This window comes from Gavialis gangeticus, unplaced genomic scaffold (genome assembly GCF_001723915.1).
Source record: "Gavialis gangeticus isolate Ggan-Ray unplaced genomic scaffold, GavGan_comp1, whole genome shotgun sequence".
Classification (NCBI taxonomy): Eukaryota; Metazoa; Chordata; order Crocodylia; family Gavialidae; genus Gavialis; species Gavialis gangeticus.
In genome coordinates, this window is record NW_017729006.1 from 20,976,051 (window position 1) to 21,003,836 (window position 27,786).

Genomic DNA, 27,786 nt, shown 5'->3' on the forward strand with positions numbered 1-27,786 from the left:
TTATAGGGGGTCCATTTTGTGGCGGAAGGGGGGGGGGGGGGGGGGGAGGGAAGGAGGCGGGGGGAATTCTCATTTTCCATGATAAAAAAAAAAAGTCAAATGCCAAAATGTATAGTTATTATGAATGTATTTTATTAGAATGACTGAGACACTGGGAGGCTTCCAAATTGCTTTAAAAATTGTAAATATATCAATAAAACACTGTGTTCAAGTGATACCTATATACCTATACATATACACACACACACACACACACACCCCCACCCACCCCCTATATATATAAAATAGCATTTCATTTTAATTGTGGAAAAACACAGATTTGGGGGTTTTTAAATCAGAGAATTTGGGTGTTTTAAACAGAGAAAAAACCATGATCCCTGGTCATGAATAAAACAATTTCACAATAAACTGTATCAATAAAATAACTAAAAAGACTTTGGAAACTTCCAGCTTCAAATTCTATTTGCATAGCATGTTCAATTTTATTTGTGTCCTCAGAACGAGCCCACTCAGGAACTTAGTTTCATTTCCAATTATTTGTTAAAAAGCTGTAACTATTTAGGTAGGTACTTGTTATAAATATTAAAAGGTATTTGTTATAATTATTAGTTTTCTTTTAAAGCATGCTTTCATATTAAGTATTTGATGTTTTAAAAGCTGCTGTTCTAAACCCAACCAGCATCACCTATAGTAACAACAGTTGCCAAGGCTCCAAGTTTTTTAAAATGATGGCAGTTAATTAAATTAATTTTGCTTTTGTTAGGATGTTATATATTTAGAAAAAAAAAAAAGGAAAACCAAATGCCCTCTCTCCACAAACAAACCTACAGTATCTCTCTCAACTATTCACGGGGAGAAGTTATATGGCCAAGTAAACTGCATTCATGACCTGACAAAGACCAAATCAGTACACATATGCAATAAAACAGTTTCAAACCTGAATAAAAGCAGATGTACGTTTCGCAGGATCCCACAGAAATTCAACTGCATTGAGCTGGCTTGGATTTGTCTTTATATCAATTACTCCAATTGACATTGGAATATCTAAATAAAAAAAGTACAAAATATAAAAACCTGTTACTTTACAAACAAACTCAGTGAAGCTCAGTGTCAGTGGCCACACAGTGCTGACAAAAACTTGGGCGTTTAACGACTGTGGTCTTCTAATAAACATGGCACAGAACCACAATCTGTCTCTGAGGAATAATCAGAGACAGCAGCACTCAGGGACAGGGCAGGAGGTGCAGCCTCATTTGGCTGTGTTGCACTTGTAGTAGCTCTGAGCTCGCTACCTGGTCAGCACAAACTCCTGCTGGATCTCCACACGAACAGTGAACATTGAGCTTACCAGCTGATCAGGTGGGATCTACTCAGAGCCTCTGCTTTTGGGCAGCTCTGGAGCCCAGGGGGTGAACACTGCTATGTGCACCTTTCTCCTCTGCTGAATTCAGCTGCCGAAAAGGGAGGGAGATAAGTAGTGGAAAATGCCCACCCTCTGAGCTTGGGAGCTGCACAAAAGCGGGGGGCTCCAGGCAGACACTGTGCCATGAGCTCAAGTGCAGTTGCGCCACCCTACCCCTTCTGATTCTGCCCCTGATGTGAGGTAGTCTTAAGACACAAGGTTTTACTATAAATCTTACAGAACTGTCACTTATGAACTACATAAAATTATCACATGCAAAATAAAATAAAAAAGTTAGAACTCCTTAAATATCAAATTATGCCCACTTTTTGCAATGTTTTTACAGTCTATTTTTATAAAAATATTATTTTTGTCTTCTGTTCCCAACTACTAGAAAAGATTTATGATTCTGAAAAAAAGAAATATTAGTAGAACATAATTATCATACTTTCTTCAATACTACATGCTCCAGAATATACTATACACCTTGTTTTTGAAAGGCAAAATAAAGAAGAAAAGTTTTTTCCAGGAGGTATGACTGCACAAAGCAGGAACAGAGCCTAGTCTTCAGCTGATTCACCTTCCCTTTCCTGCTCAACTAAAGCAGAAAAAGGAAAAAAGGATCATAAACTAGTAGACAGCAAAACTGTCCTAAGAAATGTTGGCTTGATTCATGGTACATCAAAACCATTAAAAAGAAGAGGCAATTATTATCATGTGGAGAGTGAATAATAATGAACCAGTAAGTCAACTGATTCCCTCGGCTGCCTGAATAGTAATGCTGCTGCACTGTGCAGCAGGAATCAAACCATTGTGCCTCTATCCCAGTGAGAAACAAAAGCTCTCTCACTTAATACATACAACCCAATCTGGGGGAAAAGTTGTGTGTTTTATGTTAGAAAATATGGTATGTAGTCATAAAGCAAGGCAGAGTAGCATTTTACAAACTAACTTCTTTTAACTAGCTCTCTGAACAAGTTAGTCTGTAAGGTGCTACCCCGCCCTGCCTTCTGCCTACATTCAGATTATCACAGCTAACCACGTCTCTATAATTATGGAGTGTTAATGTTTCCTTTCTATAATAGTCTTCACATGATGACATTAAGTTTCACACTGAAAAAAATTACAGTGCAATTCAGGTGAAAACTTCTGCATATCAGACTAGTATATCCTAACACAAATAAAGCAGCATATATATGTTTTCACTAACCTTACTGTGGACACCATTAGGATCAATTTACTAAGCTTCCTGTTTTAACCTATTGATAGTAAGGTGACAGGTATACCTAAGTCAAGAAGTCGGTCCCCAGGGCGATTCCACTTCCAACCCTCTAACTGCTGGTGTTCTGTATACTGCAACCGTCTGTCATGGAACACGACTCTTATAATACTCTAGTTAATAAGAGGAGAAATTATTACAAATTTGTCTTAGAATTATTACACATTAAAAGACAATTTCAAGGTAAAATATTCTTATGGCATTTAATAACAGTGAGTATTAACATTTTTGCAACAAAAAAACCCCCCAGGTGTTCAAAAGCATTTCAGAATTAACTATTAATATAAAAACAGAGTTGAACCAAAGAGATGTTTATAATACAATGTGAAGTGGAATAAAGAGTCAACAAAGATTTTATTCGTAAAGCCTACTGGAGACTGCGGGAACTGCATAAGGTAGGACTGCCACAAAATGGAAAGATCACAAGATTTGTGAGGTTAACAGTAGAAAAAACAAGAAAGGTTCACAACTGCAATTAATTCATTCTCAGCAGCATTTAACTAAAGCTTGAACCAAATTTACTGAAAATTTTGTTTGAAAAATCAAACAAAATCAAGACAGTATCTTTCAGCAGTGGTCTATAAAATTGATTATTTAAAAAATTTAACAGGTTCATACAAAATATCTGAAAAAGTATTATTTACAATTTCTAAACAGGAATGTATTAATCTAAATATTTAAAAGTTCTGTATAACAGCCTCCAATACTTGAGGGGAAAAAAAAATGGATAACAGTTTATGAAAAAGTTTCACTACTAGATAATCATACTTAAATTGTATATTAATGAACAATTATTTCAATTTACAGTTACCACTAACAGAAACTTCATAGCCTAGAACTATTTCTACTATTCATTACACAACCATCTAATTTGATTCCATTAAAAACCCAGTAGAAAGATTTCAGATATTACATATACCCATGAATACACCTAGTATATTTTGTGGTTTTACAAATCACATTTTCTTACTAAAAAGTCTCTGTCTCCAATTGTATAAACAAACATGCAGGAGAAGCTGCTATAGAGGGAAACAAACTGACTTTACACAAATGAGAAAGTCAAAATGGATAAAAAAGTCCCAAGTCTTTCAATTCTAACGCTGCTGGGCGTTGCTTCTTAAAACAGTAGATTAAACAATTACCAAAAAGAAGTGTTAACTTTATCTAAAGTGTCTTTTAAACTGAAGTAAGAACTCAGTATCATAGCTTCACTCATATGCCGGATGTGAAGCTATTAGTTTCCAAAACACACAAAAGGATTGGGCATTATTTCTCACCAAAACTTTTTAACCTGTTGGGAATGCAAATATATTTGCAGCTGTTTTCAGACATACAAAAATATCTTATTGTAGAAAACAAACAGGAAGGTGTTTTATTGTCCAAAATGAAAATACGACCCCACAGCATGTTTCAAATGCTACAGCAATTCAAAACAGGATGAATTTATTAAGTAACTCTGATCTCTAAACACCTACCACCTAATGGTTCGTCATAAAATCTATTCAACTAGTAAAATTAAAAAAATGCCTTTCAGAATGATCAACAGCAGGTTATTCTTACCAGATACACAAAATGCTACCCAAAGCCCCAACAAGGCAAAAATTTGCACATGTTTATCAAAGCAGCAAAGCAGTGGTACAGAAGATAACAGTGGTGCAGCTTCAGGGTCCTGAAGTCTAGCAATGTGATGGTCATGTCTAAAAGCACCTTTTGTAATTATCACTGAACAGGTTCCCTGTTTGGTGGACAAGGAAAGGAGCAGGACAGTAAGACTGTAGCTGCCAGCCTAGTTTAAAAACGGAGACAATCACTGTCAGAAAGGAGGTAAAGAGAAAATGGAGGGAAAAAGTTCTTTTGCTAGTGGCCTCTCAGAAATCCACCAACAATATGCTATGCATTTTAATTTCTTTGACATGTTCTTTCAACTACTAGAAAGAATAGATGCGATAGAATAGATATGAGAGTATTTGGCAAGACAAAAGTGGAAATACACACATTATGACGTGCTTAACATAATTGTTTACTGCACATCCAGAAGGAAGTTTAAAACAAAAAATTATCGCTAGCACTATGGATAAAAGCAGGGGACTGTGAGTCATAAAACTTGATTTCTTTCCCTAGGTACTTGACCTTGGACAAATCATGTGGGGCCTATTTTCCTAAACCAGTGATTTGCAACCAGGGTGCCTTAGCTGGGTGCCATGCAACGTTAGCATTGTTACTTGTTCAAACATAATTTGCAGGATAAAAACCAGTGTTTCCAAACCAGAATCCACAGTATTAAAAACAGCGTTTTGAAAAGCTGGTGTAGTCTTTCTGAATTCTTTGCAACAAAAGAATTGCTCCATTATTTTTCTGTAGTCCAAAAAGAGTGAATACTAAGAGCTGGCATTTTTAAAGGATACTTTGAGTCTATAAAGGGGTATCTTGAGTCTAAATAGTTTGAGAACCACTGTCTTATAGTGATGAGCAACAATAGCTACCACTTTACCTGAAGCATATGTGATCATACCTTTGTGCCTCACTTTCTCCTTCTGCAAGATGGGTATAATTCACACCAAAATACAGACTTCCCTGCAGAAGCAGAGTCAAAGTTGTTCAGGTGTTTTATACACCAATTTCATACGCTCAAATGTTTCAACTTACTTCAAGTTGAAACTAAACTCTAAATTCTATGAGATGCTTTTAAAAAACAACACAAAACTATAAGGCTTCCTCTACACATGCAGGTAAAGGCACAATGGGATCTAACGCACAATTCATGAAATTATGTCCCCTGCAATGCCACAAACGCTTGGCAGGAGACATGACGGTGGGATCTCACATTGGATCCTATTGTACCTTACTGCTGGTGCAGGGGGAGCCAGGTCCTGGAGCTCTCTGGGATTCCAGGCTCCCCCTGCACCCGCAAGAAGCAAGCTCTTGTAGCTAGGAGCCCTCTCAGCTGAGCAGCTCCTAGTTATGGGGGCAACCCATGCAACCGGGAGATTGCCACAGCAACGATGCCCCCACCCCAGGGGTGTGTGGAGGATCACCGGGAAGCACGCTGTGGAGACCAGTATCTGCAGCTGTGAGACTCTGGGTCCCAGCAGCTGCAGAATGCTGCCAGGACAGAGTTTGCAGCTGCTGGGGCTTAGGGTCCCTAGCAGCTGCAGGACTTTCAGCCCCAGCTGGGCAAGGTACACCCAGCTGATGCAGCTCCCAGCTGTAGCAGAGAAATCCTGCTGCACATACAAATTAAAGCTTGACAGCAAACCAGCTATAAAATTAGCACACATTTTCAACATCTAATTTTATAGCTGGTCAAAGCATTTTATTGTCTGAAAGCTACTTTGCATGTGTAGCTGGTAACCAGTTAATTGTGCAAGACCTGTACTGTGTGGAGGCGGCCTAATATCTGCATACTTCCTTAAGCCAGTACATTACCACTACCTTCAACTTTAACTTGAAACTTACTATTTCACGGGATGGTGTGTGGCAGAGCTCTGTGCCCACTCGCCTGCCTGTGCGTACCCCCTAGGGCCTTCTCAAGTATCCCCAGGGGTATGTGTACCCCTAGCTGACAACCCCCGAGTTAAACTGATGTTTCTCAAATCAGCATATCCCTACCCTTATGCTGATGTGGTGCATATAAATCTAGCAATGTCTAAGATTCTAGAGAAGGAAATCTGGAATTGGGAGCAGAAACCCAGCTGGGGAAACAAGAAGAGTATGCACCTTAAAGAGATTCAGGAAAGCCGTCAGAAGAATCAGGAAGCTTGTGTGAGACTAATCTCTAGTGCCACAAAACAGCTCGTACAGCTCAGCTACCGCCACAAGCTGCGTGGAAAAAGGGAAAGTTCTAGGGAACTTAGGACTCTAGTGTACTGCTATGCTAACCAGGGCTTTAGAAAAGGAAGCTGTCTGCTGTGCTCTGCTAACTCTGCTGCTTGCCTGTGCTTTACTTTATGTTTGCAAATGTGAGCATTTTGTAAACTGCAAAGCAGTCCACTGCTTGCCTGAAGAACAGTAAGAGTAATCCCACGATTATGTAGTTCTCCATCAAATCAAGCCCTAGTTTGATCACTTCAAATAAAAACAAACAGACAGACATTTCAGGAAACAGAAACTGTCCACCAAAATAGTCTTCCTGAAGAAAAGGGGGAGTCATTTTGGCTTATGCTGGAAAGCAAGTTTTCAACTAAGCTCAAGGTTTTCCATAATTTTCAAGCTTATTTTAAAAGACAAGTATTACTATTCATATTTTAAAGCAAAGAACATTCAGCCACAATTACAGAACAACAACAAAAAAGCAGTCTTCTTCTCTAAAGAGATAACTTGCAAGAAAAATTGGGAAGCACTGGATGGCTACCCATAACTGTGGCTTTCTGAGGAGCCCCCAGTACCTATACAGAATATTCTTCCCTAATGGCAGCAGGGTAGGTCAGTCAAAGACAAAATCCTACCATGCTGATTAAGGCCGATTAAATGATCAACTGCATCACTTTTTAAAATTATCATCTTGACAAAATCAATTCTAGACATGAATCCCTAGTGAGAATGGTAAATAACTGCAAGGTTAATGGTCACAACCTGAGGACATACAAGTGTTACAACACTTTTATGTCAGATACGACACGTTAAAACAAAACCTTAATCAACTTGTTTTATTCTTTTTGGTCAAGTCACTTGATTTGAGACAGCCATGTTAACTGGAAAGAAAACCCTGATTATCCGTTAGCACTCCCTGTCTCTCAACAAGCTTAAACCTGGGCTGCAACTTCTCCTTTCTTCATGGTTAGACTGTGAGGGACAGAAAAGTTTCCAATTTTTTTTCCTGCTGTAACACTGAGTCACAATATGAAAACCACTGGACAAACTATGCAGCCAGCTGCAATCCCTGTTATGTTATCTAGAACAACAACTTTACTTCACCTTTACCAGCTTTCCAGTGATCTCTGGCATGTCTCCAGCTTTCCGATTATCTAGCATCCGTATTTCATAGGACTGACCTTTAGAGAAAAGAAAAAGTTTATATCAATTAAAAAAAAAAGTCAACACAAAGCCTCTTTGTGTTCACTACACTTCAATGAATATTTAGTTGGTGTTACAGAACTCCACACAGGAAGTTGCAGAAAACATGGCCTACTTCACAGCACAGAGCAGGCAGTATAACAAAGATGCTAAATCTTTAATGTACCCTTGAAACTACAGATACTTCCAAACCACGGGCTTCCTACTTTACATGCAGTTTAAACATCTGCTCCAATTATTTGGCAGCAAGGAACAAAACACATTCAAATATTAATTTCTTAACATTTAAAAAGAAATAGATTAAAGCAATGTGGGACTACCAAAGCAATACTTGCACAGGAACACCACTCTGTCAGCAAAGAAACAGCATAGTAATTATATTATTTGCCTGCATTTTAGCTTTATACCAGTGTATGGGAAAAACTAGTTGCATAAATTCTTAGAAATACCAATCCTTGAATGAGTTGTTGACTAGTTGCAATTTAAAACAGTCAACACCAAAAATTTTCCACTGAATATGATGAATCACCCTGCTGTGCTATAGGTGAGTTCGTTTTAGTACAAAGGAAGGTAGGAACAGTTTATCTGAAAACAGATAGGAAACATTCTGTCCCTTGGCTTGAAGGAGATCATGAGACAAAGCCAACTCTCTCAATACCTCTAGAAGTAGGACTAGAATGATTAAAAGGTGGAAGAGGATCTATTGCAGTGGGCAGGTGTCTCCAAAGCTTGAATTCCTCTGATACTGGCTACACTGACATACCATTTTCTTTGAGAGGGGAGCAGTCTTTCAGAGAGAGAGAGAGAGGGAGGGAGGGAGGGAGGGGAGAGAAGCTAGTTCTACACTTTGTGGTGTCACATATACCAAAAAGAAGTAAAATGGAAGGTGGATCAAAATACTGTTAAGATGCATAAGGAGATGACTTAAAGCAACATTGCTGGAAAGGGAAGTACCAGGTTGGAATGAGGCTACTTACAGGTACCATCCTATGAATTACATATATTACAGCATATACAATACTTAAAAATATTACTATACTCATTCTTTAGATCAATCTTTTTTTTTAATAAGGCTGGCCCAAAAACAGGCATTGCCTGATGAAGTTTGCTGAAATCATGAAGATTGGAGACACTGTCAATACAGTGGAGGATCAGGAGATCATAAGGAAAGAACATTATGATGATGCTCTTGGGGCCTGAGTGAGGGGGTAAAGGACTTGGTTGAACTGGTTGATCACAGAGTAACTATAAGCCACCAAGGTGATGAGACCAAGAAAAACATTAGGATGCACTGGGAGAGGTATTACAAATAGATGTACAGTAAAAGCCGTGTTATCCGGCATTTTATTAACTGGCATGCTGGTCGATGGGGCAAAAGTGAAACTGGAAGTCCCATTTCCAGTTCTGCCAAGTCTACTTTGCTGACTTCAGGCCACAGCCTGGGGCAAAGCAGCTTGCGTGGGGCCCCCCTCCCTGTCCCCTGGCGCACTGATGCCAGGGAGTGAAAGCCTGGCACACCAGACGTGGCGGGAGGAGTAGAGGCCCGACCAGGCAAAGATGCCTCTCAGGTAACCAGCATATTTGGTCACCCAGCACCCCACATTCTCAATGGGTGCTGGATAACAGCGCTTTTGCTGTAATATTAATTAGCGTCACTGTACAAGGCCCAGATAAGACTATTCTGGAAAAGGTTCAGGGAAGGGCTACTATGATAACCAAAGAAATAAGAGAAGATTAAGGCAATACAAAGGCTGGGAGGAGATGGGCAAACACAAGGAAGAGAGAAAAACTGGTTAAGGCTAGAGATTAATTTTGGCTAAAAAACAAAGCGGCAATGAAAAGAAGTTTTCTGACCATGACTAAAGAGAGATTTTAGAATAACCTTCCAAAAAGTACTGAGGGCAAAAATAACTGACTAGTTTTAAAGAGAAGCTTACATCATTTAACAAGAAGGATTATACCATGTAATGCTTAAGACAGCAAAAAACTGGACTTTACAAACCTAGGTGCTTACGTATTTAAAGCATATGTAATACTTTATCATATTCATACCATACTATAATGGCAGGGTAAGGGTGTTTTTAAAATACTTAATCATCTCTCATTCTTTTTGATCAGGAAAGAGCTGTTTTGCTCTTGCTGAGACTTGTTCAGTTATGAACAACAGTCAGAGTGAGACATTCAGGTGGAAATATTTTGGAGTTTCTTATAACCATTTTTCAAATCTTTTTTTTGTAGTATCTTTCCTTTTCTTGCTTTCTTCTGAAACAGTGAAAGTGAAATGCATCCTGGCTCAACTGCCTTCTTCACTACACCCATGCTTCAATCTGCTGATCTGAATTTTAAGTGTATGTGATCAGGTGATAGTATAAAGAAACTTGATGAGAGATTAAATTAACAATGCAGACTCCATGAAAATACTGCACAAGACAATAGAGCACTTTCTGTAAAGGATTAGAGTTCTGTACATTCTGAAGGCGTTCTGAACACATACCCATTCCAACAGTGTGAAGAGCACAGGCTACCTCTCCCTGTATTACTGCCTTCCAGTGGTGCTAAACATAATGCCTCCTCCATTCTCCACTACAGGAACAAAGGTAACCTAATCAGGATCTCTGGACCTATCATTCCCCCTTCCACAGGAAACAAAGCTATTAGGCAAGAAATGTAAAAGAACACAATGATTCAATTCTTGATCCAGAATAGTTACAATCTATGCCTATTTAACTTCCAAACATGACATTTTATTCATCAAATAATGCACAGGCATATATCCATACAATCCATGTTTTGTTGCACAGCAACTAACTCAAAACATATTCCAACCTACAACTCCCAAGCGACTCTTTTAATAGACTTATTGAACAAAATTAATCTTGCCCCTTTCATATGAAATGCCCAGGAGGCACCAATATTTGAGCTGCTGAAATGAGCATTAACTAAGAACCTGAACTTGCCTAAATCACTAGCTAGTTTAGTTTAAATACTTGGCAAAGTCGGGGTTTACCCAATAATTTTATTAACAGATGGCTTACTTTTAGCAGATTTAAGATAACCAAGCCATAATAGATGGGGAATACCAAAAATATCTCATGATAACTGGTGAAGAATGCATGAATCCAAGGCCCTGGCAGATGTTACATTTAAGATTAAATTAACCAGTTAGTCACATCTTACAGTATAACCCAGACACACATTCAGGAAAAAAAAACATGAAATAAGCCACAAATTACAACCCAAAAAAGGATGCGTAATAATTTTGTGGCTGGCTTCCACGATGTCTTAAATTGCATGTGCAGCAGAGTTGACTGTACCAGAGTCACTCTCCAAGCAGACCCAGTACAGTCTTGATGAACCAACAAGAAACTGATCATTGGCTGGCAGTGACCACCTCAGGCCTGCCTAGTGGGCTCCTGATCCAACCAACAATCAGTTTATTATCAACTGGCAGGGACTGCAGTAAAGTTTCAGCCCTCATGCAGTTCCAATCCTGTCAACGATCAGCTGATCAAGTCCCGGCTCCATCCTGATCCTGCTGACAATCAGTCCTAGTCCCTGAACCACAAGGGCTGGCTTGGGCCCTGGTGCAGTCGTGATCCTGCCTACCATCAGCTTATCAGCAGCAGGCTCCAGGGATCACATTGCTTTCAACTCACAATCCCAGGCTCCCTCAGCACTAGCAAACAGGATACAACTGGGATCTGATCCCCAATCCCAAAATTGTGCATCCTGCTATGCACATATGGCATGGCAGCAGGTGTGATTGTTGGGATTGGAGGTCAGATCTAATTGTACTTTTAAGTGTATGTCTGTCAGCAGCCTAAAACAAAACTAACACAATCAAATTTGTAACTCAGTTCCTTTGCTTAAATGATTGGCAACATTGCAAAACTTAAGACACACCACAATTTCTTATATGGAAATCAAAGGTTACATACATTATTGTCTTGCAACCAATAATCTAGTCATATATCTACGTTTCCTCGAAGTATGGATTTTGATTTTCAAGTGCTTCTCTGTACCAGAGATTTCTTTACAAATTTATATCAATGGGCCATGTGGTCCATGTGTATTAATGACAGCGGCTAGGTAACAGGTTCTTTAGACAGGGTGGCCAATCTGTGGCACAAGTGCTACAAGTAGCACGAGCAGCCTCAGTATGTTAGAAACATCTGTTTCAAATAAATCCTCCTTGATTGTAAGCGACACCTATCGGAGGATCCTCACACAATTATAGATATTTAGTATACATGGTAGTAGTTATATATCAGATGCCTGCATCCTTCTCCACCAAAGAAATGCAGTCACTTCTGGAGTGAACACCAGCAGCCAAGTGTAAAAAAAATACACGACTTTCAGAGATGTCAGAGCCACTAATACCTGCAAGTTGTATATTATTTTAACAGCTGGCAGAGAAGCTTTATTAGGAAAGGCTAAAACTGTTACAGTGGACAGGGACGACACCATTTCTATCAGAAAACATTAAGTACCAAGAACAAAAATGGAAGCTAGCTAGCTCTGCATGCTTCTAGGTACTTGGTAAAGAATTAAACACAGTATACACATGACCATTTTTCAGCCTCAAAGAAAAATATTTGCTTTCCTGGATAAAAAAAAAAGTGAAATGATTCGCAATAGAACTTCAACGCCATACACAGATATTGTAAGGTCAGAAGTGACTGTTAGGATGATCCAGTCAGATCTCTTGAATAACACGTATCACAGAGTGCACTCATATAAGTGGTCATCTAAAGAACTTATCTGACTCATTAACAGAATCATATTTAACACAAAAAGAAAGAGCAGGTTATTAAACAAAAAACATTAGTGCCACAAAATGAGGAACATTATGACCTTACTTATGTGAGAAACTGAAGATCACACTTGTCATCAAGACGGTGTTAAATTTAGGTACAGTCTGCATATGTAGATTTTAACTTAACTCTTAATAGCAGAGTCTTGTGCCACTTGGAAATGGCCTAATTCAAGCACAAAGATCAGGCTACCGACAAGGGTACAAATGAGTGAGTACAAACACACAGCTAAGAGTTGCATATGAAGTACAGCATACAGTACTATCAATATTTAATACATTGAACACTTTCGTTTAACAATATCTGAATTTGCCACATCTGAGATAAAGCTTCAACACAACTATTTACCACATTTAAGAAACCTTCTGTTTTGAATAGTAGTGCCATTTTTCCATGCAAAATTTTATGAAATGATTCCATGAAAATAATTGGCATTTTCTGCCTAATGCAGAACTATCACAGTTGTAAACTACTACAGGATAAAGGGGAACCGTATGGGGACACAATATTGCCACAATCAACACCTGAAATCTCTGGTCTCAAGCAAAACTAACTACGAAGTACAACTCACTAGGAATTCATTATCCTAGATCAGGGGTCGGTAACCCCCGGCACGCGTGCCGAGCAGCATGGCAAACGAGGCCATTTTGCTCGGCATGCCGCTGCCAGCCCTGGCTCCGGGTAGCTGCTGCCAGTCATGGAGCCCAGGCTGTTCCCAGCAGGAGGCTGGGAGGCTGCAAGCCCTGCTGCAAGCAGTCCAGGCTCCATGGTTGGCAGCAGCTACCCAGACCTGGGGCTGGCTGCAGTCGGAAGGCTGCAAACAGCTGCGCCAGACTCTGGCATCAGCTCCAGCACGTGCACACGCACCTCCGAGTGAACAGTGAGCAAGGGGCCTGAGGCAGTGCAACCCTCGTCTCTCCCCTGCTGCTGGCCCAGAGTTGATGACTAAGCTCCAGAGCCCAGTGCAGCTGTTTGTAGCCAGCCCGGGCTCTGGGCAGCTGCAGCAGGCAGGCTGCAAACAGCTGCACCAGGCTCCACAGCTCTGGCATCAGCTCTATGCTGGTGGCAACTGCATGCGCACCCCAGAGCACACAGCAGGAGGCCTGTACCACCTCAGGGCCAGGCCCTATCCCCACTGTCTGCTCTGAGGTGCGCGTGTACCTGCCAGTGTGGAGCTGATGTCGGAGCCCGGCCCAGCTGTTTGCAGCCTACCTGCTGCAGCTGCCCAGAGCCCAGGCTGGCTACAAGCAGCTGCGCCAGCCTCTGGAGCCCAGTCATCAGCTCTGTGCCCGCAGCAGGGGAGAAGCTGGGGTTGTGCTGCCCCAGGCCCCCCCGCCCACTGCCTGCTCTGAGGCATGTGTGCAGCTGTTTGCAGTATCCTGACAACAGACAGCCCCCGCTCTGGGTAGCTGCTGCCAACCATGGAGCCCGAGCTACTTGCAGCAGGGCTTGCAGCTGAGCCCATCTGACTCCAACCTACGCCTAGCCCCACTCCACCCCACCTCACCAGGATGAGGCTGGCACTGGCCTTTGCCAGAAGTGCCACACCTTTGCAGGCTTAGCTGTGTGGAGTGGGTGGTTGGGCTGATGGGCAGGCTCTGGGCCAGGGCCCTGGCCAGCCGCACTGCAGGGGGGCTGGCTCCTCGAGGAAGCAGAGGGGCTCCAGCGCACCCAGGGTATTGTTGGGTCAGACTATGTCTGATGGCCCAGCAGCCCGGCTTCGTGTGTCCACGCATCTCGTTCTGTGTTTGTCTGCATGTGTCTATTCGTGTGTGCGTGGGTGTGGTTCTCTGTGTGCGCATATATGTATCTGGTTCTCTCTCCGATCTCCTTTTTCTTTCTCTTTCCCTCTTTCTCTTATTTCTCTCACTCTCACTGCAACATGCTTAACAAAAAAGGAATACACAACAAAGGCAACATTTATAATTATTAAATATATTAATATGCAGTGTGTCCTGCCATGTACCTCCCCCTCCTAGCCCTCATTTTGTTTTTCTGGCATGCCAGCACCCCGGCACCTTGCAAGGTAGACACTGTGGTTTTTTCAGCACTCTGGCCAAAAAACATTGCCTACCCCTGTCCTAATTAGTTCATTTACATCCATTTCTGTACGTGAAACATTCCTGAATTATAGCACAAACTCCTTGCATAATTTTAGCAGAAGAAAAACATAGGAGAAACTATTTGCTGGCACAAATAGAATGGAAGACAAAGATTAGAAAGGGAATGTTAAAGAAAACAGTGCTGGTTTCATCACTTATTTACTTCAAATAATAAAATGTAGAGAATCAAGTTTTTTCACAGCTTACTAAAAAAACCCAAAACACATAAAAGAATAATTTTAGGTGTGCTAAAAAGTCTCCTTAATGGAGGAGAGAGAAATTAGCTCTAGAATTTACTAGATATTGACAATACGAGGCAGCATTTAGAACCACTTGCTCACCCTTTTCTAAAGCTTTAAAATTAAAAAAAAATCAACTCAGAGTTTCACAAGTTCATGTCTAACACCTGCCTCACTATATTATCCTTCCTCTTCAACAAGTAGTTTTAACAGATGGAATTTAAAAAGTAAAACTTATGCACAGAAGTAATCTCTCAAATACAAATGAGAAGGAAATAATCACAAAAGACAAAATAAAGATTAAACACCTGATCTAAACAGAAACACTGAAGTGCTGGCCATCTATTCCTGAACTTACGTGTACCACATCCCACAGAAGGTTGAAGCAAAACTGAAAAACCAACAAACAAGTGGGAATATTACTGATAAAGTGTTCAAATTCTCAACATTTCCTTGGCTTAAAATAGTAGCACCAAGATACTGGAGGATGTGGAAATTAGGAAAAGCATAAACCTACCTTCTTATAGAAAAAAACATTTGTGGCTGACTTATAGCTTATATATTTTATTTTTAATTTGTATTAAAATACAAATGAAATACATTGCAGCATTGTTTCCTTTAAAGATACCAAAAAGGCAAAGTTCAATTATGACTACTGATTCTGGTAAAGTTCACTGGAAAAAGAAAGTGTACCAAGTGGCAGTCAGCCATAGCCTCTTAGATAAAATGGTGGTTCTCAAAGGACAAAAATATCTAACTGACTTCCTGCCAATGGAAGCAAGGCAGAACCTTAAGTAATTAAGGGCTGCAAGGACATCTACTCTATTTACTCAATTAGAAGATAAGATCTTTTCCCCCATTTAACATGGGGGGGAACCCTTGCCTTACAAATCGAGCACGAGGCAGTGGGGGGTAGAAGTTAGGGCTAGAGCTAAAGCTGCCCCCACAATGCCACTGCATGCCCAGTTACTCCTCCCCTGCAGCCCCCACAACAATCCCCCCCACCCCCACTGCACTGCTCCTTGCCCTTTGCTCTGCACCAGCGGACTCTGTCCTCATTGAAACCTGGAGCACAGAGCATGTGCTCCAGCCCAGTGGTTCTCAACTTTTTTATACTGGAACCTATTTGTAAACATTGATGGCTAGTCCCAACCCAATGGCCCTCACTCCTGAAGTGCCGCCCCCTACCCCCAAGCCCTGAGTGTGTGGGGCAGGAGGCACCCCACATAGCCCCTTGCAGGCTGGAACTCTACTAGCCTGCAAGGGAAAAGCCATGGTTTCCCAAGTTTTTCTTCTTTAAAGGAGAATCCATTTTTAAAAGTTTGTTCGCAACCCTTTCATATATTCTTGTGACTCACTTCTGGGTCTTGACCCATGGGTTGAGAAACATCCTGTAGCAGCCACTGCCAGTTCCATGCCACTGCTATGGGGCTGGGCTGAAGCCATGCTGTATGCCCCAGGCTGGAGCAAGGATAGACCTTACCAGTGCGGAGCAAAGGTAAGGTTGAGGGAAGGGTGGACCAGGGAAGATGGGGGGAAAGGGAAAGGGGACTGAGGCAGCCTGAGACTGCAGGGGGGCAATCACAATGGGTGGGGGGGAAGTGGAGGTGGATGGACAGCAGGGGGCAAGCTTCCTGCCTCTCTCACTCCCTGCCCCCTACCACTTGCCCCCTTAAAGCCCCTCAAGACCTGCTCTACCATGTGCCCCCGTACTGCCCCCATGCCTGCCTCATTATTACCCCCTCATCACCTCTTTCCCAGCTGTCCGCAGTAGTGGGGGGAATGAATTTAAGATGATCCACCAATAATTTGATTACATACATGCAAAATTATTACAAATTTATAAATTTTATGTGTATAACATCTAATTATTGAGGGATCATCTTAAATTCAGGGTCATTTTGTATTTGGGTAAATACAGCACTTTAGGATGTTACTTTGTAAAAAGTTTGCCCGGGTAGGATTCTACCTGTACACCTTTCAAACCCAGGGTGGGCAGCTACCTAGAACTACTAGCCTGTAGGACAGTAGCTTACACCATGGGGGCCCAACCTGAGGCACGAGTGCCACAAGTGGCACAAGCAGCCTCAGGGTGTGGCACATGGCAGATCAGGAAAGAGACAGGCAGCAGAACAGCAGATAGGGCAGGAATGAGAAAAGTGAGCAGGAGACTGGGCAGGAGCCACTGAATAGGGAGCAGAAAGCTGAACTGCAGATCTGACAGAAAAAAGGGATGGAAGTGGCACTAGGGGAGGGTGCAGGGTTAATTTCTGGCATGCCTGTCAAAATGGTTGGGCACCAGTGGTCTACACTGTGACAAACTGCTTGAACACTGGCTATTGAACTGACATTTTAGGATTGGAGATTTTGATCTCCAAATTCCTTATTAAAAATACATATAGATGTGTGTGTGTATATATATACACACACACACACACACACACACATATACACACATACACACACACACATCTATACACATATACACACAGTCAAACCACTTTCCATAGCAACCGCATTTAAAAAGGGATATCAAATTAAAACTGAAACTTTTTTGAAAATTTTAATTAAATGTAGTTTCAGATGCAATTACATTTTTATAGAATTCAATACTTCCATGACTTTTGGTGCACCGACTATGATTTATCACAGAATAAGGTCAAAAAGATACATTCTGTGTTTTGAATACAGTCCTGACCAACTGGAGACTTAATTACTACCTTCTGGGCACATCTACACAAGACACTACATTGCTGTAGCATCTGTTGGCAAAAACCAGGACTCTGCCATTATATCACTGTAGCAATGCGCTCCCTTGTTACAGCACGTTGCTACAGCGACGTAACAACCAAAAATAACCTTGTGTGGCCAGCTGGCTGGTACTTCCAAAAGGAATTTCTAACTGATGGTGCAGTAACAAAGGCACTGTATGGCTATGTGTAGATGCTCCCTCTGTGTGCAAACACCCTAATTTCTCTTGTTCTCTTATCCCTCCCTCTGAAATTGCTCAGTACACTTTATTGCCCTTTATCTTTTCTCACAAGCTCCTGTAATCTAGCGGTTGGGTCTTAGCTCCAAGGTGGAAGGAGGTTTTCTAAGAGGTTAAGTCTATTTGAATAACATTCTGTGTGCTCTAAATGAGGTGATATTTGTGGCAGGTGAATAAGCAAAACTCCAGAATTCCAGGTCACAGATCTTTGACTTTAAAGGGGAGGATATTCAGAATTTGGTGCCTGAGGTTAGACAACTAAATATTTGGTTTTTCTAATTTGGATTAAAAGCACCCAAATTAAGACCCACAGAAGTCAGCTTCAACATTTGGCATGCTGCTATTCTTTACAACTTCTTAGTAAAATCATTTATAAATCCAGAAAGTGAAACTGCTGGCCACTTTCACCATATAACTGCAAACCAAAGAAATTATCCTAGAGAAATCAAGGAATCTATAAACAGAAGCAAAGATGACATACTATACTGGATAAATTTAAACACACACATTTTTGTATTGCAAACAAAAATAACATGTTCCTTTTAGGATCAAATTCACTGGTCAGAACAAAGCACCACAAGCAAAAACTGAAAATAGTATACAAAGCAGCCTGGGGAAACCTTCTGTAGGTGGCATCCTTGGTTTTTCTTATGAAAAATTTTTTTTTTTTTAAATGGAGACCATCATCTATTCATAGGACACAGTCAGTGATGCCAATGTTTATTAAACTACATTAACAGTAGGTCTGATTACCAATGTACGTAAGAGAAGCCATACTGACCTTGGTTCAAGTAAGTAAGAGTTTCATCATGTAATTTGACTGCTGGAGAGGTTGCAGCACACATAACATACTGAAACGGTGGGTGTTTGGTCTCATTTTCTGGTGGAAGGCTGGAATCTTCCTGTTTGAAAATGGGCAGCGCCAAAACATCACTGAAACAAAACCACCACAACATAAGTATCAAAGAAACATAAACACCTCTTACAAAACAAAGAGAAAGGTTAAAATAAACATGACCTATAGAGGAAAAATACTTTAAGTTAATGACCTTTAAATATGCAACTGGAGATGAAGTCAGTACATGGGCAAAACATGTATAGATTATTCATTTGCGACTAGTTACTGTGTTCATAAGCTTAATCACCTGAGACAAACAATGAATTACATTCTTGTAGATGAACAAATAGCAGAGAATTTTATTATTGTTAAAAACCCATCTAATTCAGGGATGTTCAACTCCCAGTCTGCAGGCCAGATCCATCCTCTGGAGCCATCATCTGGCTCACAAGGCTCTCCACCCTTCTGTGGGAAGTTCTGTGGGCTGCAGCCCTGCACACTATGTTGGGTACACAGGGAGGTGTGGGGCCCCCAGAGTCTGATACCAGCCAGCTGGGGGTGGTGTGAGGCTGAGCAAGGCCTGCAGATCAACCCCACACCATTCATATGGTCTGTGGGGCCAAAACTATAAGCACTGCTGATCTAATTGATCCAGTTATCAATTAGATATTTGATTTTGCACAGAGTGCAGAATGGCTCAAGAACTAAAGGAAGTGACTTCTGTCAATGGAAAAGAAGATCCAATTGAACACATACCATTAAGAAGTAAAATTTGGTGTGAGCTTGTTAGTGAAGTAAAACAGCCTAAAAATGGCATGAACACACCTTCCACCAAGACTTATGACTGGGATTTTTAAAAAAGCAGAAGGAAGAGAGATTTAATTCAATCGAAGTGTGATACCTGATATCCTTAGAGTCCCCCCGAAATATCAAATTCAGTATTTAGCCTGAACTGGAAAAGGTTTGCTATAGCTACAATGGTCACCTCTCCTATTACATACATAGTTTATACCAGGGGTTGACAACCTACAACCTGCAGGCCAGGTGCAATCTTCAGGCAGGCCAGATCTGGCCCACGGCATTGGCTGCACACAACTACACTGTGCCCCTCTTTCTGCTACTCTCTTACTGCAGAATTTATGCCTTCCCACTGTCTCTGGGAATGAGGATCAATGGTGGCTTTGGTGCTCTGGGATGCAAAGATTTAAGGCCTGCAGCGTGAAATGGGTTCAAGCAGTGACCCATAACAGCAAAAGGTAACTGAAGGTAAATGGTTTATACCATCAACAGTACTTTTGCCAACACAGCTTATACAAGCTCCCAAGGGAAATAACCTATCCTGTTAAAAACAAGTTTTTTTTTGCCAGGATAACTGTATCTTAAGACTTTTGCCCCTATAAAAATGTAACAGAAAAGCCAGACCCCAACTCAAAATGGCTGCACCAGGCAGTTTCCATTTACATCTGGCCTCAGTAATTTTCCTTGAAACATAATAAACAAAGATGCAAAGGAGTAACAGGGCACACATACAGGCAGAAAAGATGCAACTGGTTGAGAAACGAGAAAGCACTAGTACTTTAGGATTAGTTGTTTCCCTTCCCCAAAAGGACAAGAATCAAACCTGCCAAGAACAAGAGAGCTAAGTCTTACCATGTCTGCTTAAATACAAGATCAATTTCCCCCTGCCCCCACTCAGCAGTGGGAAAAATGCTCTTCATCTTACATTCACATGCAAGAAAACCTCATTAAATACATTGTCTATCATTAAAATGCTGCCAAAAGCAGCATGTGCTCAGTAACGGAAACTAACTAGGAAGGTGATTGAATAAATGCAGCCAACACTGAGAATTTGTATAAAACACACGGCCCATTTCAGGCAAACATACTGTTTTTTTATTTTAACTTCTGGCTCAGGCCAGATTAGTCAGATCAGTTCCAAATTCCATCCGCTGAGCAAAGCTCATTAATTTAGGTCCATGTGGTCTCAGCAAACATCTTACCTCCCAGACTCTTCAGCCTGGGACTTCAGATACAGGCATCCTATGTGCAAGCCCCCCTTCCTGGAGATACAGTTCCTACTTTTTTATCAAGGTCCTTTGCAACAGCTTGCTTTACATTAAGGATGTCCAACGTTTGAGCAGTTGGGGCTGCTTCTGCTGCACAGACTGGAAGTGGAAAATGGAGGAGGGAGTGGGGCACCTGGAAATCCCAGCTGCAGCAGGAGCAATTGTGGGAGTGGTGCCTGGGCAAAAGACTGTGGGCCCTGAGATAACTGCCCATGGGCTGCTCTATTTTCTCCCCAGTGTTTCGTCTGACATTTCCCCATCAAAGATTACTTCTTGGGAGATGACTTGTGGGTTTCTTGCCTCCTACAGCTGTCCTGGAGTCCTTTCCCAGCTTCTCTTTCAGGCCTGCCACTTGGGTATAATGCCAGAGCTTTCCTGTCTCATGTAAACTTCCTGGAGCCTTCTACCTTCTAGGTGTCCTTCTAAGGATCCTACCCTCCATACTTTAGGTTTACTTTTAAGGTTTATCCTTCTGCCAGCAACCTCTTAACAGAATTGAAGTGGTATTGGTTATCAGTGATAAAACTCCTAAATAAAGGTCAACTGCACAGCTATTCAATGAAAACATACCGACTGCTCCCATCAGCTAGATGGTGAAAGACTAATAACTTACTTAGGAAAAGAAAAATTAGAAGACGTAGCAAAGGAAATTTCTATTCCCTCCAATATATACTAAGGTCTATGCATAAACCTGATACCATCTGTTTATTGGGAGTATTCATTATATCAAATTCTGCACAAATTCAATTTTCATTTTAGCATTACAAGTTTCTTAAGGTACTTTAACAGGAAATGCTATTTACTTTAAGAGCAATGTTATTTGCCACTCGCAGGATTCCTACAGGTTTTATATAAAGCAGGGAAGAACCTGAAACCCTGTGCCCATAATGAAGGAACCAAAATACTGTCACAGAAGGCTGACAAACCTTAATTACAACCTTAAATCAGCCTTCATAAAAAAAAAAAAAAGGCAAACCTCTTAGAGTGAACTTATTTAAATCAATTATAATTTTCATTAACAAAATTAGATGGAGCAACAGTTTGATCCATCAGATTCTTTACAATTGGTAATTTAATTTTGAGGATGGAACATCCTTTCTTCCACATTTTCTTGAAATTCTTTCAAAATGTCAATGGTATCAGTAGCAGTAAATGCTTCAGAGTGAGAGCATATGAACAGAATCTGTCTAGAGTAATCATACCCTCTCTGGGATCTACCATCATTTTAGGTTTTGGAATATCAGAGGATACTTCCCTGATTTGTGTGTTTAGTAACTATTAATGGATCAAACATCCATTAATTAGCCTAGTCCCTTTTTAAACCTGGCTATGTTATCCATCTCTACAACTTACAATGACAATGAGTTTCAAGGTTAAATTAACATGTTCTGTAAAAAAAATCGCTTCTGCTTATTTCAAACCTGCCTCCTGCTAACATCAGTGCATGGTCCCTAGTTCTAGTATTCTGGGACCTAGTAAGTAACAGTTCCTATTCACTTTGTCCACATCCTTCATGATTTATAAACCTCTTATTATGTTCCCTCTCAGCTTTCTCTTTTCCAAACTCTAGACTCTTAACCTTTTTAGCCTCTCCTAATACAGCAACTGCTCCACTGCCCTGACAGTCTTAGCTGCCCTTCTCTGTACCTTTTCTAGATCTTTTTTGATATGTGGAAACTGGAACTGCACATATTATTCAAGATGTGGGTGCACTGTGGATGATGGTCTGGTGACACAACAATATTCTCCACTTTGTTTCCAATGTTATGAGACACTATTTACGCAAGAAAAGAACAGTTCCTAAAAAGCAGTCCAAGCTACAGTAAAGTTAAACTGATTTGATTTTGTAAGCACTTCCTTAGTTGAAAATTTGCCAAAATAGTATTGCTACACAAACTGCTTGGTATAAACACCTATGTGGATATTCTTGTTCAGAATGGAGTAGACCTACCTAGAAGTTTTTGCCAAAATAACTATTCTGGAATACCTCTTTCAATTAATTTCCAAGTGTAGACAAGCTGTTAACTCTACTACTGCACACAACATTTTGAACAGCATAAGATTAATATGTAATTACGTTTCTTATTTGCATTTTTCATTCCTACTGGAGGGTTAACAGCCTTTCAGTTTAAACACAGAAGTTTTAAAACAGTAGGCCTTATTTTGGTGGTACGTGCATGTGTAAATAAATAAATCAGCTTTTTCAACCAAAATAACCATTTATGAAAGAAGTGTGAGTATAAAGCTAAAACTACACTAGGATCTGGCTCAATTAAAATGAATGTATTAATTCAGGATCTCATAATATGGAACCAAAAAATCAGGCACAGAAAAAGGTATTTCTTAGATCAACATTTTTCTCTCCTGGAATGATGTCATTTTAAAAAGTGAATTTGCTCTAAAAGCAACTGTATTTGGATGTTATCTCTCTCTCAGAGCATTAACCCTTCATAGAAATTAAGTCAGTCCTTGAAGTGGTTGAAAATTTCTTTTCTAGTTGCACGTATTAAAAAGATCAATTGCAGAAACACCAGAAAGCTACATTTCTGCATGACAGTATTATAGTTACCAAGGTTACTTGTAACAGCCAAAATAATTGAAAATTAAGACAATGTTTTCAGTTCATTTTCTCTTTCACTTGCACATTTGACAGTATAGGGCGCGTATCACTGTTTCCTGTTTACAGTCAGTTTTTCACTGGCTGAAAATGTTAAAACCGCAGAAGCAAAGTAGTTATTTTTTCAAAACTTCAAAAATACTTTGGGGATTGCTGCTAAAAACCTGCAATTTTCTTTAAATTAATTCATTTCAAGTTGACAGCATCTTTTTAAAACCTAAGATCCCTAATCAACAGATATGGACAGTCATATTAACTGGCACAAATATTAGAGTAATCACTGTTTCTAATACTTCTGGGCACAAGCTGGCTATCTTCCTGGTTGGGATACTTCCCAGAAAGAAAAAAGCTTGGTCAGCTGACCAAACACATTATGAAGACTGCAGGGGAGGATGATACATGGTAGTCATCTAAAGACACAGAAGATGGACTTGTCACTCGTTCAAAAAAGCAGCCTATTCTTCTCTGAATGGTGAAGAATTTTTCATCTGCCACATCCTTATAGTAGGCAACCGTCAATCCTTTGGGTCATGGTGTACATGTAAGAATCTAGTCTGGTGCCTGATGTATCTGCTTGGACAGAGTCCTGCAGCCATCACACCAAGACCTTTGACACATATTCAAGAGACCATCACACCAAAACCTTTGAAGAATGCAAGAGTACAGAGGAATGGAGGCTTCCCTACACCTACCATCCCTGCTTTACACCACTGAGCCAGAATCCAAAGGCCAAACTGAGTCCAGCCATTCTATGCCTTGATGGCTATAGCTTCTTCCAGACAGCAACAGATCAGAACTGTTGCTGACTGCCTAACGCCTCAGCAAGGGTGTGTTTCTGTCAGGGTGATGCTCCTTAGCCTTTCTCCAACCAAGGAGTACCCACAAGGCAGTGGAGGCTAGGACTTTGAGGTGTCCTATACTTGCCTTACTCTGGAGGTTGCAACATTGTGGTATTTTACAGGAGCTACCCTGCCCTCCATATTGCTACCAGGCCCTTCGGTCAGCTGCAGTTTATGGTCATGAACTCAGGTCATATCCTTATAGAGATGACAAATAATGAAAGTCTATCAAAACAGGCACAACAGAATACACTTGGGTGATTGATGTGGTAATTCTTTATATTACATCACTCACTTTAATTTTTTCTTTGATCCCACCACTGCTCTAACACAGCATGTCTTCTCACAGACACAACCCCTAACACATCTGTTATTGGTAAATTAAAAAAAAAAGCTTATTTGTGTAGTTGATGCTTATCTTTACCCAGAAGGCAACATAATTTCAGTTAGATAATTCCTTTGAATTCATGTTTGCAGATGTTAAATTGTAAATATAGCTGATATGTTTAGGGCATTCTAAACTATTTGATTTATGCCCTATCGATCTAAAAGTGTGCAGTGATGAACCTGCACTCCATCACACAACCAATAACTTACATAATATATGGTTAATTTAAAAACGTGTGTTAAAATGCCACTTTTTCTGTTATACTCCATATGAGATTATTTCCATATCCTACAAATGACAAAATGTTTGCATTTGTTCCATAGAAGAAATGTAATGAAGGAAAGGAAAATTTGATTAAGAATAGAAAAGCCTTAAGAACAGTATTTAATAGGTTCACAGTACTGCAAAAATAAGATTTTAAAAATAGTTTTACGGAACTCAGGAGTACATCAACTGTAACAGGGGTCAGGTCCTGTTTCTGAGGGTAGAGCTAGACAATAGAATTAGAAAGCTGCAGAGTGAGACCCAGATAATATGCAACTGGCAGCTAATCAGAAAATCACCTGCTGAGGTGTCCTCAGTTCAGGAGGAGGAGCCAGGGGCTATATACATAAGTCCTGCACCAAAGGCAGTCAGTCTGACTTAGGCAGAACTAGAGGTGGGTGCTCCTTGCTGGGAGTTGATTTAAAAAAAAAAAAAAAAGGCACTGGAAACTGAGAACTGACCCAGCCTGTACTTGCTGAAGGAGCTCCCTGCACTGAGTGAATTAGCAACATTGGAAACTGAAACTGTGAGTAGGCCCAGGAAGGCTAGAGCTGGGAGAAGCCAGCATGACCGAGTGTGAGCTGGGGAGGCCCGGAGAAAGGCACTCCAGATGCAACTGATAATGTTTTGGGTTGGACAGATGATGGTGTTAATGATACAATGCCTGGGAGTGGTTAAAAGGGTGGGAGGAGGTCACTAAGGGCACCTAGGAAAGGCACTACTGTTGGCAAAGGACAGTTAAGGACTAGGGACTGAGCCAGAGGAGCTGAGGGCCCAGCAAACTGACCTGAGCCTGAGGAATGAAGGGTCCACAAAGACAGAGCCAAAGGGTGAGGGAATCATCCTGGTGGGCTGAGGCAACCTCCAGAATTTAACATAATATCAATGACACAGGGAGGTACCACAGTTAACCAAAGAGATAAAATTAGAGTGGCCACCAAGAGGGACCACACCTGCTGTCAGTAGTGGGTCCCACTACAATAACAAGGAACAGCTAATACCTATGAGCATGGAAAGAACCTGGGAAAAAATTTACCAAGACCTCCAGAGCTGTCCCCTTAAATAGAGCTGTTAAAAATAGATAAGCAAGCAAACTGGTTCAGGCTGCACATGCAGGTACATCACCACATTACATGACATATCAAAAGTCCTACAAATGGGTTGTTTCATTCTTGATTGAGATGCAGTTATGGGTTTCAGACATTCAGGCAAGCTGGATGCAAAGCTACTGGTTACCTCAGTTGGGAAACAACTATTAGTACATGTGATGACAAAAAGAAAAAGAGGTGCTTTTCACTTCCCAGATCTTAGAGCCCTAACAACAGCTATATTTTTAAAAGTAGAGGTAGGTGAACATGAATACTTCATGTAATTAGGGTCACCCTAGAAAGCAAATGCTGGAATACCTGAACCTGTAAAGCCACCAGGAATGTCTGCAACTCACCTTCAGAATTGAGTATGCGAACACCTGTGCTCTATTTGCTATGCCATATTGTACTGACACTGCACAACAGCTCCAGGCACTAGTTCCTCTTGACAAATCCTACACTTGAAATAATCCACTTATCCCCAAAAATCACTTCCCTTTTATGCACAGTACCCCACTTTTGGAATTTTAGCATATTTCATCTATATGCTAGATAAGATAGGAAATCAAGCATGTTTTAAACATAGGTATACTGAATGACTGAGGGCTTTCTATCACGTAACTGATGCCCCAACCAAAACCCCAACTGGATTTTCCATGTGAAGCCTCATACAATTCCTCTATTAAAGCCTCCGAGCCAGTTTCAGGACTCTACCAGCATTTTGCCTCACCTACTGGCTCAAATTCCTCCTCCTTGCTTTGTCTTAAGGGTCAGGCTGGTTGGTGTAGTCCATGAAAGAGGAGAAACAGAGTTCAGCCTGACTTGAAATAAAGGTGGTTTCAGAAGCACAGGCATGTGCCCTACTGTACTGCAGAGTGGGGGACCCTCACAGTCACAGAAAAATGAGGGTTGGAAGGGACCTCAGGAGGTCATCTAGCCCAACATTTCTCAACCAGTGGGTTGCAAGAATATATGAAAGGATAGTGAACAAGCTTTAAAAACGAGTTCTCCTTTAAAGGAGAAAAATGTGGGAAGCCATGGCTTTTCCCTTGCAGGCTGGTTACACACACTGGGGGCAGCAGGGTGGGAGTGGGGGCACTGAGCCAGAACTGGCTATCAATGCTCACAAATGGGTCCTGATGCAAAAAAAGGTTGAGAACCACTGATCTAGTCCAACCCCCTGCTCAAAGCAGGAGCACCCCCAACTAAATCATCCCAGCCAAGGCTTTATCTAGTCAGGTTTTTAAAAACCTCCAAGGACACGGGGTCCACAACCTCCCTGCGTAACCTATTCCAGTGCTTCACCACCCTACTAAGGAAGCTTTTCCCTAATATCCAACCTAAACCTCCCTTGCTGCAACTTTAAACCTACAACTGTTTTAGTGCAGAAAAAAAAACCCAGGACCCAGTCAGGAGAGAAAATTGTGTGTGTGTGTCGGAGGGGAGGGGGCAGACTTCAATTTGGGTGCAAACCAGGAAGATGGGGGGGGAGGGGAGCACCACTGTTTCCCAGTGAGGGGGCACAAGAAGCAGGTCTGACTAAAGAGAACAGTGGGTCCAAGAGCAGGGAAGGGGGCAGAGGAGCGGCTTGCACCAGGCTGTTAGAGGCCAGCCCGCCAGCCACGCTCAGGGTGAGGTTTCCGGGGGGGAGGCAGGCAGTATGAAGTCGTGCGTGGTGGGTTGGCGGTGGTACCTCATGCTGTAGGCGGCCGCTCCCAGCTCCTGCCCGATGCCGGAGAGACTGGCGTCGAAGTCGTGCACCAGCCCGGATTCGATCACCTCATCCATCTTCAGCACCCACGCCATCGTCAGCCGCCGCCCGGGGAGCGCTCGGCTCGGCCCCGCCGC

General features: G+C 41.3%; 1 protein-coding gene across 4 annotated transcripts in view; it reads right to left on the reverse strand.

The window, feature by feature from the left end:
- Window positions 1–27,786, reverse strand: part of UBP1 (upstream binding protein 1 (LBP-1a)) — a 64,462-nt gene that overhangs the window by 31,305 nt on the left and 5,371 nt on the right. For 3 of the 4 annotated variants that reach the window (XM_019508928.1, XM_019508926.1, XM_019508930.1), the window contains exons 1-5: window positions 27,632–27,780; window positions 18,620–18,771; window positions 7,596–7,672; window positions 2,689–2,794; window positions 938–1,044 (exon numbers count right to left, since the gene is read on the reverse strand). In XM_019508928.1, coding sequence (XP_019364473.1) covers window positions 938–1,044; window positions 2,689–2,794; window positions 7,596–7,672; window positions 18,620–18,771; window positions 27,632–27,744 — 555 coding nt within the window. In that variant the 5' untranslated portion in view covers window positions 27,745–27,780. Of the gene's footprint in view, window positions 1–937; window positions 1,045–2,688; window positions 2,795–7,595; window positions 7,673–18,619; window positions 18,772–27,631; window positions 27,781–27,786 lie in introns of those variants that run through there. The other variant, XM_019508927.1, reaches the window with a different exon arrangement.